Source organism: Tripterygium wilfordii, chromosome 8 (genome assembly GCF_013401445.1).
Source record: "Tripterygium wilfordii isolate XIE 37 chromosome 8, ASM1340144v1, whole genome shotgun sequence".
NCBI lineage: Eukaryota > Viridiplantae > Streptophyta > Magnoliopsida > Celastrales > Celastraceae > Tripterygium > Tripterygium wilfordii.
This window is the reverse complement of record NC_052239.1, coordinates 586717-603711: the sequence shown is the minus strand read 5'-3', so window position 1 is coordinate 603711 and position 16995 is coordinate 586717. Positions and strand designations below refer to the sequence as shown.

The 16995-nt window shown below is 38.6% G+C and overlaps 3 protein-coding genes across 4 annotated transcripts; 2 read left to right on the top strand and 1 right to left on the bottom strand.

Annotated features, from left to right (window-relative positions):
* Positions 1-510: 510 nt before the first annotated feature.
* Positions 511-3417, top strand: LOC120004578 (sec-independent protein translocase protein TATB, chloroplastic-like). The gene is made up of 6 exons (XM_038853943.1): positions 511-876; positions 965-1086; positions 1916-1975; positions 2079-2238; positions 2817-2960; positions 3042-3417. Exons 1-6 carry the CDS (start codon positions 660-662, stop codon positions 3101-3103), a joined length of 765 nt encoding a protein of 254 aa, XP_038709871.1. The 5' UTR covers positions 511-659; the 3' UTR covers positions 3104-3417.
* Positions 3418-3530: 113 nt separating this feature from the next.
* On the bottom strand, positions 3531-5782 carry LOC120004577 (BAHD acyltransferase DCR-like). The gene is made up of 2 exons (XM_038853942.1): positions 5290-5782; positions 3531-4581 (listed from the first exon to the last, which is right to left on the bottom strand). Exons 1-2 carry the CDS (start codon positions 5734-5736, stop codon positions 3694-3696), a joined length of 1335 nt encoding a protein of 444 aa, XP_038709870.1. The 5' UTR covers positions 5737-5782; the 3' UTR covers positions 3531-3693.
* A 1619-nt stretch (positions 5783-7401) lies between these two features.
* LOC120004225 lies at positions 7402-16873 on the top strand. Of its 2 annotated transcripts, XM_038853496.1 has the most exons (12): positions 7402-7489; positions 7574-7634; positions 7792-7996; positions 8125-8210; positions 9102-9169; positions 10103-10162; positions 10426-14921; positions 15016-15174; positions 15286-15364; positions 15648-15847; positions 15936-16047; positions 16487-16873. In XM_038853496.1, the coding sequence occupies exons 6-8, from the start codon at positions 10152-10154 to the stop codon at positions 15084-15086; spliced, it is 4578 nt and encodes a 1525-aa protein (XP_038709424.1). In that variant the 5' UTR covers positions 7402-7489; positions 7574-7634; positions 7792-7996; positions 8125-8210; positions 9102-9169; positions 10103-10151; the 3' UTR covers positions 15087-15174; positions 15286-15364; positions 15648-15847; positions 15936-16047; positions 16487-16873. The 2 variants fall into 2 exon arrangements, with proteins under 2 accessions (XP_038709424.1, XP_038709423.1); XM_038853495.1 differs by having other exon boundaries at positions 10103-14921.
* The last annotated feature ends 122 nt before the right edge of the window (positions 16874-16995 follow it).

The window sequence follows — 16995 nt, the reverse complement described above, 5'->3', positions numbered from 1 at the left end:
AGTTTAGTACCAATATAACATTTGTACAAGAAGACCACATAGTAGTACAAAATCCATATGTAGGGAGAAATGTCATACGAGCACCCAACAGTACGGCAGTTGCCTTTCTGTTAAATCAGTTGGAAAGTCCAAACATATTAAGGATATTATACGTTATGTGCTACGGGCCCACAAGAATTTATTTTTTATGACCCTTCCTCATTGATTTTTAGGCTCGGAAAAACGCGTTAATTTATTACGATTATATATATTATATTATTATGGACCATGTACTACAATTATATTATGGAGTTGGGATCATTAAGGCCCAAGCGCAACTTAAATTACTGGACTATTTTGTTGGGCTGAGAAGCCCAATGGTAAAGTTTTACCAAAGGTTATATATGTTGGGCTAAAACCGTCAAATGACAATAAGGCCCAATGTCAACGTACTACTAGACCATATGATTGGGCTTTATCAGGCCAAAAGCCCAAGTAGGATTGATCACCTTACTATCTCAGTCGCAGAAGCATCATCTGCAGATATGGAAGATCGTTAACATCTTCCACATACCCGAAGTACTTCACATTCACTGAGCGCGCGCTGCAGAGAAGATCCTCATGACTCAAGCGCCTCCATAATCGCAAAAGAATTGAAAGAGATTCAGATTCATGTGACCATGTTAATGGCGTCACTGATTGCAGCTCCCGCACTTTTGTGTTCTTTCTCTGTCAATAAACTGCCGGTCTTTTCCTTTTCTTCTGCAAATTCATACCCCCAAAACCCAAATCTCGGCTTCTCCACTTGCGTTTGTCAACTGAGTGTCGCTCCCTGTTCTCAATGGAGTGGACTGAAGGATCTGGGTGTCTCAATCAGTCCGAAGCTTACCAAAAAGGGCATGTTTCCTGGCTTCATTGCTTTGTATTCATTTTGATATATGGGGCTTTTTGGGTAGGCTTTATCTTTGAAATAGTGAATGTGCAGAGAGAAGGCGGAGGTGTAAAGGAATGACGGTTCAGGCATCTCTGTTTGGAGTTGGAGCTCCCGAGGCTCTGGTAATTGGGGTCGTAGCTTTACTGGTTTTTGGTCCCAGAGGTCTTGCTGAGGTTAGTGTTTTTGGGTATTTTTATGTAACTGCAAATTGCCAAGTCTTTGTTTTTCTATTTAAAATTATTCATGAGATGCTTGCCTTTGATTTTGAAAATTAAAGGAGTGTAATGCGATAATTCTGTCAACTCTGAAATCAAATGTAATTTCACTCCATTTTGGAGTGGAAGGGTGGTTATTAGGGTAAGAGTTTTTTTTTTTTTATCTTCCTGAGATACCTGAAATCATTAGTAATACTTTATGAATCTGAGCTTACGTTTTCTGAGCTCACAAGAGTAGTCCCGGATTGAGAATGCAGAACAGGTTATATGTGTACGTAGGCAACTTATTTATGTCTCTTCAACTGCATAGTTGTGTTTTTCCAGTAATAAGGTAACCAAAATTTTCCTCTGATTATGCGGACATCTATTTTAGCAGTTGGGTGGGTAAACAATACACGTGCACAAAACTCCCGTAGTGGGCGGGGCTGGGGACATGTAATATATACGCAGACTTTACCTTCACGTAATATGTGGACCGACATATATTTTCTCAAAGGATTGGCAAAACAGGTTATAGTATGAAAATGGCAGGTCTTCTCAGCCAAGTAGCCGACTTCATAATACTGATAAAAGGAGGCTAATCGGTTGTCTTGTAGTTTATGTTTATGTAGGAGCTCTGGATAGCAGTGGCATCTAGCATAGGGTTTTAGTATTTGATGCAGACATAACCCTAGCTGTTTTGATCTTACTGCTATTCTGGAGTGCAATTTTAGGAAGGGGTTTCCTTCTCTCTTAATTCACATATCTTGCTTTATTCATCTTTTGTGGCTTCTGTTTCTTATTCAAGGTGGCTCGGAACCTGGGTAAGACCTTACGTGCATTTCAACCCACAATTAGAGAGCTTCAGGTAGTTACACACAACTTTTTGGCTTCATTTTATATCATATATCATATCTTGTTCAAGCCTGAAGCCAGCTGTCTTGAATGCTGGAACTTGGATTACCATTCAGGATGTGTCAAGGGAATTCAAAAGCAGCCTGGAGCGAGAGATTGGTCTCGACGACATTTCAGGTTCAGCACAAAATACATATGGTTCCAACAAAGAAAAAGCTACCTCAACTCCTCCATCTGTTCCCAACGGAAAGAAGTCTCCTGCCATGTCTGACCCCAGTGAGTCATTTAGTGTTAAAAATGTTCCATGTACTTTAAAAGTAGGCATTACATACATATGTGTAACCTGGCGTTGATTGAGTGTGTGGCGAAATTGTCGTTTAAGTCCATGGAGAAACAAATTTTTTTGGTAGGCTGACGGATTGGCACCCACCCCTTACAAATATGGAAACCCTTTGAGTGTTATCATTGTGAGGCGTGCTATTTGGAAAATAAAAAGTGATAACAAATCGATGCAAACGATATGAAGATAAATTCCGACTCCTATTTCAAGGGATCTTAAATTTGAACAAGGGTGAATGAAGCATTTGGTTATGTTACATGTGTGGCTCTGAGCATATAGCAATAATATAAAAGAAGTACGAGAGTGTTGGAATAGTTTTATTCTTTTTAAATCATTGAATATCGGGTTTTCTTTGTCGAGAAGTGCTTTTGCCAATGGAAAACAGTTTGGGTATGCTTAAGTCATTCTCAATTAGCACAATGAAGTATTTTTTGCTGCTTCTTTCTTTTCTCTTGATCACATAATCTTTTAAAAGGTATATGCAAATCTGATAAGATGTTTACAAAAATCATAGATGGTATTCCATCCCCTAACAGAGCATACGCCAGTGAAGAATACTTGAAAATCGCAGAGGAGCAGTTAAAAGCAACTGCTGCCCAACAGCATCAGCTAAGCCCTCCTGGAGAAACCCAGTTGGAACCTAAAAGTCAGCCTCAAGGTTAGTCCCTTTCAAGAACTCCTTCTCTTGCTCTCTGTTTATCTCTGTTTCTCTGATTTCATATGTATGCATTGATATCAGTGACCATTGAAGAAGCTACAAGTGCTGTGCCTCCACCCCAAAAGCCTGAAAGTGAGAGATGAAATCGCAAAAGAAAAATCATCCAATTTTCAGAAACCTGGACACGAAACTGCTTAGACCAGGAACCTCACCGAAATGCTGCAAGAAAATAATTCTTTTCACCTTTTGAGAGTCTAGGGTAGTTGCAAAGGAATTATTATGTATGAAGAGGATGTCTGATGTAGCATATAGGTTTTGTATGAAGCCAGCAAATGCAGTTTTCTCAAATTTATGTTACTTTTCTAGACTTGTACGAGTGTTATCATTAATTTTACTACTTGGGTTGGGGTTTGTAAGAAATTCTGAAGTATTGTTTGGAAGTAAGTTTATTGGTGAATCTCTCCGCGCTAAACAGTTTGAATCCCGAATTCAATTACCCATTAGAACTGTATGAACTTGAAGGATTTCGAGTTCGATTACAAGAAGTGATATCGTGGTCATACATTGGACTTTAGCAAGCTTGCATAATATCATTCTTCTGACGAGCTTAATATCATACGATTGAGTGCGGTAATTATTACATCCACAAAAACAACAAAAATTCAAACTTTCAGGTTCTATTAGAAATTGGCTTGCAGAAAACCATAACCAAACCTGACATTTTCTCCATCTCCTAATCCTCCATCAGAAGAAACTCCCTGTCCTTCTCCAACCTCTCCATAACATCAGGTGGCAGGCTAATCTCCACATCAATACCTCCCTTCTTCCCTTGATACAAATACACCATCCCATCAAACCTATTATTCGACCCGCTCCGCACTATCTCCGGCTCCCCGAACCCGAAATCCACGCCGTAAACCTTAAACCTCGGCGAGCTCCCCACCGCCACACAATTCACTCCCGCGTCCTTGTACTCAAAGATCTTCGGCGCTTTTTCCCACTCTTTGTTACGCTCATCGATGGCTTTCGCATTGTGTGCTTCAATGGCCTTTTGTATCATGGACGCACCGAAACCCGACGGGTTCGCCAGAAGCATCCCGGCTGCTGTGACGGTGAACACAGCCTGAATGAGGTTTCCGAAGTAAGACTCCGGCATCGGGGGATCCACTCGTTTCCGGCAGTCAGCGAAGACGGTGAATACTGTGTAGTCTTCGGGTTTCAGTTCGCGGGTTTGGGTTACGTGGCGCCAGATATGAGCGGAGAGTGACTGAAAAGTGGAGAATGGTTTTGAACCGTCCGATGGAAGGCTTGCGTTGACATTTGACTTGATCTTGGTGATGGCTGCATCGGAGAACTTGAAGACCCTCTCTCGAAGTGGTGGGGCCACGGCCACCTTGGCTTCGCTGTTGGATCCATCAATTGGGTTAGTCGGTGGAGAGAGGTTGAGCTTCACGCGCGTGTTGCGGACCTTGGTGCGCTCCAGGAACGGTGGCTCAGCGATCGTCGGTGATCCGTTGCAGATTTGGGCCCATGAGCTCATGAAGTGCCACGTAGACGTCCCATCCAGGATCGCGTGGTTGAACGCCAAGCCCATCGCGAGTCCGTCTTTCAGCTTCGTCAACTGCAAAGTGCAAACAAGACCAAAATAATCAGTACGCGCATAATTGTATGGGCCCTGGGCCCGTTCCCCATTATCAACAGCACTTCAAATGGGGGCCCAAACAAGTACTTGACTGAGAAAAACTCTTTCTGCTGGCCCACCTTCGGTCCACACACAACCCATTATCAACGGCATTTCAAATGGGGGCCCAAAGGGAAGTATTGGACTGAGAAATATGAAATCAAAGTTAGGCTAAAGTCTTCATTCAGGACATTTGGTTTGATTAGGACAAGCAGCATCTATTTATTACTGCCTTATTAATGCTACTTATGTCTCACATCGATTCCTCTTACGGCATATCTAATGGGTACGCAAAATGAGTGGAAATCTATTTGGGATACCCTTTCATTTTTGGCTAAAGATTACCCTACAATGGAGATGGGGTAACTTGTATGGACTCAAGGAAGGACTTGACCTTTGAAAAAATCTGAAAAGATCATAAACGTGTAATATTTAGCTTAACGAATCTAACTATATATATTTTTTATTTGAAACAAATATCAAATTCAATTCAATCAAAATATAGAGTGTTTTGAATTTATTTCTGACAGTCTAAAATTGTCATGCCTTATCACAATGAATTTGCCAAATGCATGAAGTGTTATGGACAGACGCAATAATCCAACAACGACATTACTAATGAATGGAAAGCCCAAAAGAAATGGTTACCTGCACAGCCAATAAAGGCCTCTGAAGCCCCTCCAAATTCAGTATCTTATTGTAAGGAATCAAGTCCTTCAAATCACTTGTGCCCTCCTCAACCGTTAGATCGTCCACGCTGACATCCACAGCAGATGCCTCAATCACCTCCACACCGTCCATGTCATCATCATAGACAACCTTAAAAACTCCATCTTCATCTTTCTCAAGCTTCCCAGCAAGCTGATTGAATTCCTCCAAGACTACCCCTAACCCCTCCTTCAATTTACCAACCATGCCATCAAAGTCAATACCATTATGACCTTTGTAGAGCAGCAACTTCTGGTTGTAGTAGAAGGCTATATAGGGAAGATCAAAGGTGACCAATTGACATTCTCTTCTCCCAAGCTTCTTGTTGGGCTTGACATGGGTTTTGTTTGTGATTTTCACTTCATTCTTGCCTGCTTCAGCTGCCATTGTTGTCTTAACAAATTAAGCTAAGAAAGAAAGAGAGGAAAAATGGGTTTGAAGAGAGGGGTTTTGATATGTTTACTTATAGAAGATGGATGTAGTTGGGGTGCATTTAATGGATTTCATGAGAACAGTTGAAGCCCATTAATGAATCGATCTGCCTCTTCAGTCTTCACTCATTCAGCTGGGCCAATTATAGTCGTTGATGAGTAAAGACTATAAAGAGAGATAGTATACTAAATTACTAATACAATGTCATGGTCCAAAAAATTCCTACACCTTAAGATGTGTGTCAAGGCCAATTTGTCTGAATTTTGTTTTTTTTTACCGTCTCCATTAGTTCTTAAAATCATTAAATGTGTTCATTGTGTGAAAGGACATAGACATTTGTTTATATGCCACTCGATTGGGTTGTGTCAATTCAATGTGGGATCAATGCGTAACATAAACACCAAAATAGAGATAAACATAGAGAGTAGCATCTCATTAAGGAGATATGATTTAATACAATTCAACTACATAAAATAACAATGTTATTCCAAATTTGTCTTTATTTATGGCGGTATTTTTTTTTTGCTTAAAGTTGAAACAACGATAATTAAAGTAATGAGGGTAATTTTTGCAATATGACAAAAAAATTTAATTAATGAAGAAAATTAACACTAGTTTTGGGACAACCCAAAATATAAAGATGTACAACCAAAATAGGATAGAGGAAGTACAATCCCGCAACCAGAGGCGAAGCCTCATTATGCTGAGGAGGTCAGTTGACCCCCTCTATTTTTTTTATAAGCCTAATTGTATAGTACATAATTTATATTAAAAAATCCCCCGAATTTTTAATTTAGACCCCCCTTATTGTAAAAAAAATCATGTTCATGGTTGAAATAAGAAAACATTTGACAATTATTACTTATCATATTTTATAATTTTTATTACTATTTTTTGTACTTTCGAATATATAATTAATAGATAATCCAAAAAAAATTGGAGTTGTTGCCCCCGGATCTCCGCTTTTCTTTGCTTACCCTAACATAAAATCATTTGTCTACCTCTGTGACCTCCTCTGATGATCAGGCTTCGACCCTGCCAACGTCAAACACTATTAGACGTGTCTAACTATCACGTACACCTTAATGCCACCCGGAAAATGGCTAGGAATTGAACATATATATGACTATTTAGAGATGTTGGGACACAAGCTCTAGTATCCCGCACATCACCTTCTTATTAATTATACCTATTAATGTATGTATATATTTAGATTGGACAATTAAATTGATTTGATAATAAAGCAAAACATGGTTGGGCGTTGGTATCTAATTATATAAGTAATGAATGGCCACCGCCAAAGGTGGTGCACGGTAACATCATCAGAGTCCATTTTTCATTATCATCAATTGTCACAGCTGACTTTTTAAGCACATACACACACACACACATCTATTATCTATTACTTCTCTTCTAAAGTTGGAAGCAACGGCGTCCTCTCCGCGCGAGTTCGTGGATTTCTGCAATCGCGCGTTTGTTTTTTACACTACGTAGGCCCGTTTTTTTTTTTACCACCTCTGTAAGCGAAACGACGTCGTATTGTTGTGCACTTGAAGAAGCGACGTCGTTCTTTGGGGATTTGTTATGTCAGTTCATGCATCTCTTCTCTGACAGAGCTTCTCCGTTAATGCATCAATTAATCGCTCTGATCTTCGCCTGCGAGTCTTCTTGGAGATGGGTCATCGTTGATGACACTGAATGAGCATGGGTAAGCTCCTTTGCTATGTGTTGTCTTTCTTTATTCACTTTGGTCGGCCTGAATTCTGATCGCTTCCTTCTTCTTCTATTATAGAGCATCACCTTTCATGTGCGTTGTCTTCGGGATAGCTCACCGTTGTTCGAACTGCCACAGGGTAGGTGCCCTCAACCTTTTTAGCAGAGAGTAGTTAATTTTTCTTTCAATTTAGTTTCTTCGTAGAGAGTAATTAACTTGCTCGAACTTCCCTATCTTCTTCCTCTTAGTCCTTTCTGTTTATCGACCTAACGGCTCCGTACCTTATTCCTTCGCAGCTGCGAATTTTCGCCCGCCACTTAATCGAAGTCAACCGGTCTTTGTCTTCGCATTGTAGTGTTCCATTCTCGGCTCTTTGAGTCTCTACTAAGTAATTCTCCGCTTACTTTCTTAGTAGAGAGTAATTAACCTGCTCGGACTTCCTTGTGCTTACTGAGGTCACCATTTTTGTCGTTGCGTCTCTCTCCTTTGTTCTCAGCTAAGGTTCGTCTCTTGATTTCGTTGCTGTTGTGTCGGGTGAAGCTAGACTCTTGAATGCGTTGCTGTTGTTTCGGTTTGCTTACTCATTTCGTTGCCGCTGATGTCTTCGTTGCTTTGATTCTTGCTCTCAGGTTCGTCTGCGCTTGCTCAGTTCCCTGTTTTCGTTACTGTGCCCAGCTCAAAATTAAGTCCACTCTTACCTTGGTTCTCGGCTACAGTAAGTTATATGATTCGTCGCTGTTGTTTCGGTTCGGTTACTCATTTTGGAACTCCCGTTTTTTTGGTTTCTAATCTTCCAGTATCGATTGCCTGGCCTTTGAAGCTCCTCTTGGTTTGTGTTGATTTTTGGTTGTTGTTGATCTCTAACTTGCCTTTTATTTGCCTTTGTGATTTTTAATGTCGATGTTTTTTTTTCCCGGATGTTTCACTGTTTGCTAATCTTCTCTTGGTGTCTGTTGATTTTGGATTGTCATTGCTCTCTAATTTGCCTTCCATTTCCTTTGTCAATTTTTATGTCCATATATATTTTCAGATGTCTCACTTCTTTACTTTCACCTGTCTTTGCTAATTGTTGTTTCTTCTGTCCACTGCACTTCTCGCATTTGGATCAGCTGCTGTAGTTTACTTGCTATATTGTTCTGTTTGTGTCTGTACTGATTCTGTTTACATATGGTTGGAGTAATTTATTTAGAGTCTTTCTTATTATTTGCAGTATATGTTTTGAGTTCGGTTATGAAAATATGTGTCGCAGCTTCATTACACTTCGTTTACATTTTTACGAATTTTGGGTGATAATTTCTATATTAAACAATTGTTAGTTCGTTGCCCATTCTGTGATGGTAAGTAAAAGTTGGTGTGTCCCTTTCCCAGCATTTTTGGGTGCCGCTGGCTGAGTCACTGTCTCTCTTTCTTTCGCAGTTGGTTATCATCGTTCCTTTATTTCACTTTCTTAATTTTTTTGGCCTCATGGTACACCTTTTAAGAATTTTGTGCCATTTTAACGCTGCTATTGCAAGTGCTCATCTTTGTAATGGAATACTATGTATAAACTGTTGTTATGCTTCTAATTGATAGTACCATTCTTTTCTCTCTGGTCAACTTCTTGTAGATCATGGCTTCGCGCCTTCGCCAAGGATTTTTCATCAGCGGCCACTCTTCAGTCTCTGTATTTTCAAGGTCAGTTGTTGTACATTAGATTCCATGCTTGGGTTTTTTTTTTGGGCGCTGTTCTGTAACTTTTGTCATGGTGAACGAAAATCGCACATTTAACTAAGACCAGCTTGTGTTGGTTAATTCCTTTACAGTGATTTTCCTAACCTCACATCTGCATTTGGTGCAAAAAAAAAAAAAAGAGTTGCTATTATGCTACTTTCGCAGTGCACTCTCACCTATCAAACTTTTATTCCCATGGAATTTAAAATTTCCTTTTCCTCCTTTATCACATTTGTTAATATGCTCACTGGGATTGGTTATTGCTGCCGTGGGTGTTGGTTCTCATAGGTTTGTCGTTTAACTTTCCCTTTTGCTCATATTCCACTGTTGGTTGTTCTTCCTATTGTTAAATTTCTTTCTGCGACATTGTTGGTAAGAAATGTGCATGTCTTGTGGAAAAAAGCAATTATGGAAATCAATTCCTCTTGATCTACTGAGATGACGTGCATTTAGCGTTAAATGAGTTGCTATTATTATAGTTTCGTCTCATTCCTTACACCTCCTAAACTTTTGTTCTCATACAATTTGAAGCCTTTGGTAATTTCATTAAATCATTATTTAATATATCCACTACCTTACAATATTCTTCTGGATTAGGACAAAATTAGTTCTCGCGTTTTCGTTGGTTTAACTTTATTGAGTTTACGCTTCATATACTACTCTTTTGCCTCTGATTCTTCTGCTTTCATCATTTAGCTTGCTTAGTTACTTTTGTCTAAGGTTAACGGTCTGCTTCTAGGCGCTTCATGTCATTTTAACCATACTATCATAAGTTTTCATTTTTTCCGTCATTGTCATTTTGATTTGAGTTTACAGAAAAAATTACTCCATGCAGTCTGTTATCCTTATTCTTTTTGATAGTGAAACTCTTTTATTTATTTGCTCAACTTCCTTCAGATCATAGTTGGCCCAGGGATTTTTGGCCTGCGCCTACTCTTGAATCTCCATGTTTCCAAGGTCAGTTAATGCATTATGTTCCATAATTTCAACCACTGCTTTTGACGCTTGAATCATAGTCATTTGTGCATCTCTGTTCACATTTCCACAAAATACTCTATGCCCTTCAATATTAGTAATTATGTGAATCTTAGTAATTTTTCTGTATTTCCAAGATCTTTTATATGCCTTGCCTCCACAAATTCTCAATGCCAATACATTTCTTCTGCATTATTCCACCATGTGTTTATAAGAGGTTTGTTCCACCATATGTGTGTGAATAGGATGGAAAAGGGAGAGTGCAGTACGAATAATAGAACAAAGAGGAGGATTATAATGATTAGGCGTGGACACAGCATTGCACAAAATATTAACCTCGAAACTTCTATATCGTTTGCCTCAAAGCCTACAAATGAGCAAAATCTTGCGTGTTCTTCCACCAGCGAAGATATAATCACCTCTTCTACTGAACATTTAATGCAATCACCGACTGCTAGGCTTGATCTTGGTCATCCTGCTTATAGCTGCCAGTATTGTGGAGCTATATTTTGGTTTGCTGAACGAATCAAGTCACGTTCTTCACGATTTCCAGTGTATACTCTTTGTTGTAGACTGGGTCGTATTAAGATACCACCGCTCAAGGATCCTCCGCAACCCTTAAAAGACCTGTTTGATTATAATGGGGGAAAATCTTGTAAATTATTTCGCCAAAACCTACGGTCTTACAACTCTTTGTTTGGCTTTACCTCAATGGGTGGCAAAATTGATGTGGATATTAACAGGGGGCAAGGGCCCTATGTCTTTAAAATAAATGGACAAAATCATCATTTGATAGGATCACTCCTTCCAATGGATGGTCAGAGACCACAATTTGCTCAACTATATGTTTATGACACAGAAAATGAAATATCTAACAGAATGGATGCTCTTCAAAGGTTTGGTATAAATCATCAGCTGGACAGGGATGTGGTGGATCAGTTGATAAAAATGTTTGACAATGTTAATCCCTTGGTCAAAGCTTTTCGAATGGCAAGGGATAGATTTAAAAGTGGAGAACAACGTTCTGTTTCATTGGTTTTATCAGCAAAGCGGAGTACAGATGGATTGCAATATAATTCCCCTTCTTTTCCTGAAATGGCGGGTTTGATAGTGGGAGATATTGGAAGTACAGAGATGGGTAGAGACATAATTGTTGAGCACCGAACACAGGGACTAAAGCGTATAGACGATTTGCACCCGTCATTCATGGCAATGCAATATCCCATTTTATTTCCATTTGGCGAAGATGGTTTTATGCTGAACATCCCTTATCAGAAAAATCAGGAGAATTGTAAATTGAAAAGAGGGCATGTGACAAGGCGGGAATACTATTCTTATATGTTGCATCAAAGAAGTTATGGTAATGGACTGCTAATTATGGGAGGAAAATTATATCAGCAGTACATTGTAGATGCTTTTACTTCCATTGAAGATGAACGTTTAAGATATATTCGGTATAAACATCAACAGGAGCATTATAGGTGTGAGATATATAAGGGAATTCAGGATGCATTTCTCCAGGGTGATACAGCAGCAAACTCAATTGGGAAGCGTGTGATTTTACCCTCAAGTTTTACAGGTAGTCCTCGATATATGATTCAAAACTACCACGATGCCATGGCAATCTGTAGGACTATGGGAAACCCTGATTTATTCATCACTTTTACGTGTAACGTGCAATGGGTTGAGATACAGAATGCATTGAATCTTATACCTGGACAGAAAATAGAAGACAGGCCTGATATAGTCTCCCGAGTATTTCACATGAAGCTTGATGAGTTTATGAGCGACATAAAGAAGGGACACTATTTTGGAAAAGTTGTTGCTGCGATTTACACTGTTGAGTTCCAAAAAAGGGGATTGCCTCATGTCCATGTCATCGTCTGGCTGCATCCAAATGACAAATACCCTACTGCAAATGACATTGATGGAATTATATGTGCGGAGATCCCAGATAAAGAAACTGAACCTGCTTTGTACAGCATTGTCTCAAAATTTATGATGCATGGTCCTTGCGGTCTTGCTAACCCAAAAGCACCGTGCATGAAAAAAGGAAAATGTATTAAGCATTTTCCTAGGAAAAATTACCCTCAGACAACAATTGGAGAAGATGGTTTTGCAATTTATCGAAGACGAGATGATGGAAAAGTTGTTCTCAAGGTTGGTACTGAACTTGACAATAGATATGTTGTCCCATATAACAAGGGATTATTGCTGAAATATGAGGCACATATTAATGTTGAATGGTGCAATCGTTCAAGAGCAATAAAGTATTTGTTTAAGTACGTTAATAAAGGACCTGACAGAACGAGGGCTGTTTTGCAAGAACAGGTTCAAGCACCTTCTTCCTCTTCGCCTCTTGACCCCAAAATTATCGATGAGATTAAAAACTATCTGGATTGTAGGTATTTAACTGCCTATGAATCAGCATGGAGAATTTTTGAATTCCATATTCACTATAAATTTCCACCTGTTCAGAACTTAACTATTCATATGCCGTTGATGAACAATATAGTTTTCAGGGGAGATATTGCCATTAATGATGTATTGCAACAGCCAGGAATCGAGAAGACCATGTTGACAGAATGGATGTTCACAAACTCCAATTTTGACGATGCACGCCAACTAACATATGCTCAATTTCCATCTTTTTGGAGGTGGGATGGGACAAACAAATTTTGGTTTCGAAGGAGAAAAGGTCACTGTATTGGCAGAATTTCTTACGTACATCCATCCGCAGGAGATATATACTACCTTCGAATGTTATTGTCCCATGTCAAAGGCCCAACAAATTTCACAGAAATAAGAACCATAAATGGAACTATTTATGAGACATTCAAAGAAGCATGTAATGCAATGGGTTTGATTGGCAATGATCGAGAATGGAATGAAGCTATGCAAGAAGCTGCACAATGGGCAACGCCACATGAGCTGAGAAATTTATTTGTGACAATGCTACTATTTTGTGAGATTATTGATGGTAAGAAATTGTTCGAGGCAAATTTAAAAAACATGCAGGAAGATATTATTTACAGAATTAGAGATAGACTAGCTATGCAAGAAGTAAGCATATCTGATGAAGAAACTAGAAATCAAGTTCTGATTGAGTTGGAGACTCTGTTAAAAGGGAGTGGATCTTCGCTTTCTGAACATGGACTTCCACTACCTTTGAATGAAATGGCCCATGATTTTGGGAACAGGATGTTGAGAGAAGAGATGTCGTACAACATAAGTGATCTTCAAAGTCAAAGTCTCATTTTCATGCATCAGATGAATGATGAACAAAGGAGAGTATACGAGGCAGTTTTGGCAGCTGTTTATCAACAATCTGGAGGTCTATTTTTTGTTTATGGGCACGGTGGAACTGGAAAGACATTTCTTTATAATGTAATCATAAGTAGGCTACGATCAGAAGGGAAGATTGTGCTTGCAGTTGCATCTTCTGGGATAGCTTCTCTGTTGTTGCCAGGAGGAAGGACAGCGCACTCAAGATTCAAAATTCCAATTGACATTCATGAAGAGTCAAGCTGTCATATAAAGAAGGGTACACAATTGGCACATCTTCTTAATAAAACTAACCTTATTGTCTGGGATGAGGCACCAATGGCACATAGGTTATGCTTTGAAGCTCTGGATAGGTCGATGAGGGATCTTTTTAACTCTGATGAAAACCCAACTGAGCATATGCCTTTTGGGGGAAAAATAGTTTTGTTGGGGGGTGATTTTAGGCAAATCCTTCCTGTGGTTGCCAAGGGTTCAAGACACGATACAATAAAGGCTTGTGTAACTCAGTCACACCTCTGGAAACACTGTGAGATATTTGTGCTATACCAAAACATGAGGTTATCTATGCTGGGTTTGTCAGATCACGAGAAATCAGAATTGGATAGGTTTGGTCAATGGCTTCTACACATTGGAGAGGGTAAAGCTGATACAATAAAACTGAATGACGATGAGGAATACCCTACTTGGATAAGAATACCAGATTCTTTGTTACTCAAATCTGAAAAAGGAGACGTCGAAGATATTGTTTCTGAGATCTATGACGGATTGGCTTCATTTTACAGCAATCCAGAATACTTGAAAGAAAGGGCAATTATAACTGGCACAAATGAAGCAGTTGATATAATAAACTCTCATGTTTTAGCACTCATACCTTCAGAAGAGAAAACATATCTAAGCTTTGACTTAATACAAAAAGTTGCTGGAGCATCAGATGATGATGATCTGCTTTACCCAACTGAATTCTTGAACTCCCTCACATTCGCTGGTCTTCCAAATCATGAGCTTCATCTCAAGATCAATGTACCTGTTATGCTATTGAGAAATATTAATCAAACTAATGGCCTTTGTAATGGAACAAGACTTCTGGTTACAAAACTAGGCGACAAAGTTGTGCAGGCCACTGTTATCACTGGCAGTAATATAGGTGACAAAGTATACGTTCCAAGAATTATAATGTCTGCAACTGAGAAGAAATGGCCATTTACAATCAGGCGTAGACAATTCCCTTTGAAATTGTGTTATGGAATGACAATAAACAAGAGCCAAGGTCAAACATTGAAAAAGGTTGGGCTATATCTTCCAAGACCAGTTTTCTCACATGGACAATTATATGTGGCTGCATCAAGGGTTACAACATATAAAGGACTTAAAATTCTCATAGGTGGAGAAAACGAGCAAGAAAGGCTGCACACAAAAAATATTGTATACAATGAAATATTTGAAGAACTACAACAAGGTTAGATGCATTTCATTATGTCGGTTATGATTTTGATGAATTATATATTTTATTATTAAATTCAAATGACAGCAACTGATTTGTAAATATCCAGGAATCAAACAAAATTATGGAATACACACCCTTGTCCAACCTGGAAGCAGGGCAGCGAGGCATCAAGATTAAAGTCCGCGTTGCAAGAATGCGAGATTCAACCAATGCAACACTGCAAGACCAATTGATCAGTGTCGACTTGATTTTGGTTGATGAACAGGTAAAACGTAAATTCAGTTTCAAGAACAAGTATTAGGAAAATGACATTTAATATTGGCACTTCTGATGATTGAAATGTTGAGGAAGTCTTAATTGCACCACACTTTTATAGGGTACAACAATTCAACAGTCGATGAGAAAGGAGAATACAGCTCAATTGCTCCAATTAAGGAATTACGTAGAGGCCACTGGTATTACATTCCAACTTCCATGAACAATAATTTTCGGTCGCATATTATATGGAACCAACTCATATATTTTATTTGCCTCCCTTTTCTTCACATATCATGGCTCACCTCAAATCTATTGGGAGGCTGACTCACACTTACACACACAAAAGAATAGTGGGGAAAAAACCTTCGTCATTGAAACACAGAAGTAAGGATCAAACCAAAAATAGTATCTTTAACTTCAGATTTTTAAACAATTTCAGTGTCCAAGAAACTAACTTCCCTTTCCTCATTTCTAATGCAGTATGAAGGTAATAACTGTTACTTTGTGGGGGTGCAATTGCTGACTCATTTCACGAAGAATAAGCATCACAGATTGCTAAAAACATTCTTGTGATAATTATTGTTCATGACAATGGACTTCAACCCCAGACAATGGCATGCATATATATAAATAACAAGACTATTTCGCAGCTGCTGTCTCTTCATCGGGATGCTGACGTGGTAACTTTTAACACATTAAGCTATGAAATTATACTAAACAACTGTCAGCTGCCTGATAACTTTCAACCCTTGCCGATGATATCAACAGGGAAATAAAATCACCTGCGCAGCAACAATAACTAAAATAGATGGGTCTAAGGAGTTGTGGTACAACTCATGTGCAGAATGCAAAGTTAGCATCACAGTGGAAGAAGAACAAGGTTAGAACTTATTTTCATTATAAAACAGTGATCAATATACTTATACAAAAGATTTAAATAATACATTCACACTTTAATCATGGTAGCCTCTGCATCTGATAGTGTTTCAAAAATAAGCATGTGGCAGATTTAATCATGTTGACATCTCCACTGGTTTATAACATAGGTTTCTGCATAAACTACAATGAAAAAATGAGAGCCCTTTTTTTCCAAATAAAAAGCGACAAAAATTAACTATAAAGATAATATTTGTTAGCTATGATATAATGAATTACTGCTAAAAAATAAACTTGTGCCAGATTTAATCATGTTAATCATGTTGTTGTTCGGACTCATATGCCATAAGTATACTGTTATCGGTAATATAATGAATGATGAAATAGAACAACCTTTGTTGTCATCTCTGAAGTGACACTTTGATGTATGTGCCAAACACCAGAGGGAATCAGGAGCAACCGAGAAGAAACAAACCTTTCAACCACCTTTCATAAAGAAGGAGGGTTGAAGCTAATTTGGAACAGAATGAGCATCTCAACCTTCAAAATGGTTGAATGTAGTTCAATTACCCTTTCTTTTTGTCCTGTAACTGCGTAGACTATATATAACCATCATGTGTAACTGCTGTGGGTTGGGATGTTTATTTCCAGATATCGGTCGACATAGTTTTTGTTGCAGGGATAAAACTTTACCCGACTCTGCATATATTTTGAGACTCAATTTTGTAACCTGCTGTGTATATATTTTTGACACTCAAGTTTTGATGGTCAAGTACCATGTAGTTCTATTTATTCAGGATTATTTAAAAAAAACCAACTTTCCCCAACTATATGTACTCATTTTAATGAGTCCTCTCATTCATCAAATCGAATTCCTAATATTCTTACTTATTCGCTTCTAAATTTTTTGTCATAATTTTTTATTTAATCACCTATTTTTTTGATAACTTCA

Excerpts from the sequence above, each read along its gene's own strand:
- LOC120004578 (XM_038853943.1), top strand. The coding sequence starts at position 660 with ATGTTAATGGCGTCACTGATTGCAGCTCCCGCACTTTTGTGTTCTTTC. Across the intron at positions 1,976-2,078 it reads CCACAATTAGAGAGCTTCAG|GATGTGTCAAGGGAATTCAA; the intron begins GTAGTTACACAC and ends ATTACCATTCAG. Across the intron at positions 2,961-3,041 it reads ACCTAAAAGTCAGCCTCAAG|TGACCATTGAAGAAGCTACA; the intron begins GTTAGTCCCTTT and ends CATTGATATCAG.
- LOC120004577 (XM_038853942.1), bottom strand. The coding sequence starts at position 5,736 with ATGGCAGCTGAAGCAGGCAAGAATGAAGTGAAAATCACAAACAAAACC. Across the intron at positions 4,582-5,289 it reads GGCCTTTATTGGCTGTGCAG|TTGACGAAGCTGAAAGACGG; the intron begins GTAACCATTTCT and ends TGCACTTTGCAG.
- LOC120004225 (XM_038853495.1), top strand. The coding sequence starts at position 10,262 with ATGCCCTTCAATATTAGTAATTATGTGAATCTTAGTAATTTTTCTGTA. Across the intron at positions 14,922-15,015 it reads ATTTGAAGAACTACAACAAG|GAATCAAACAAAATTATGGA; the intron begins GTTAGATGCATT and ends GTAAATATCCAG.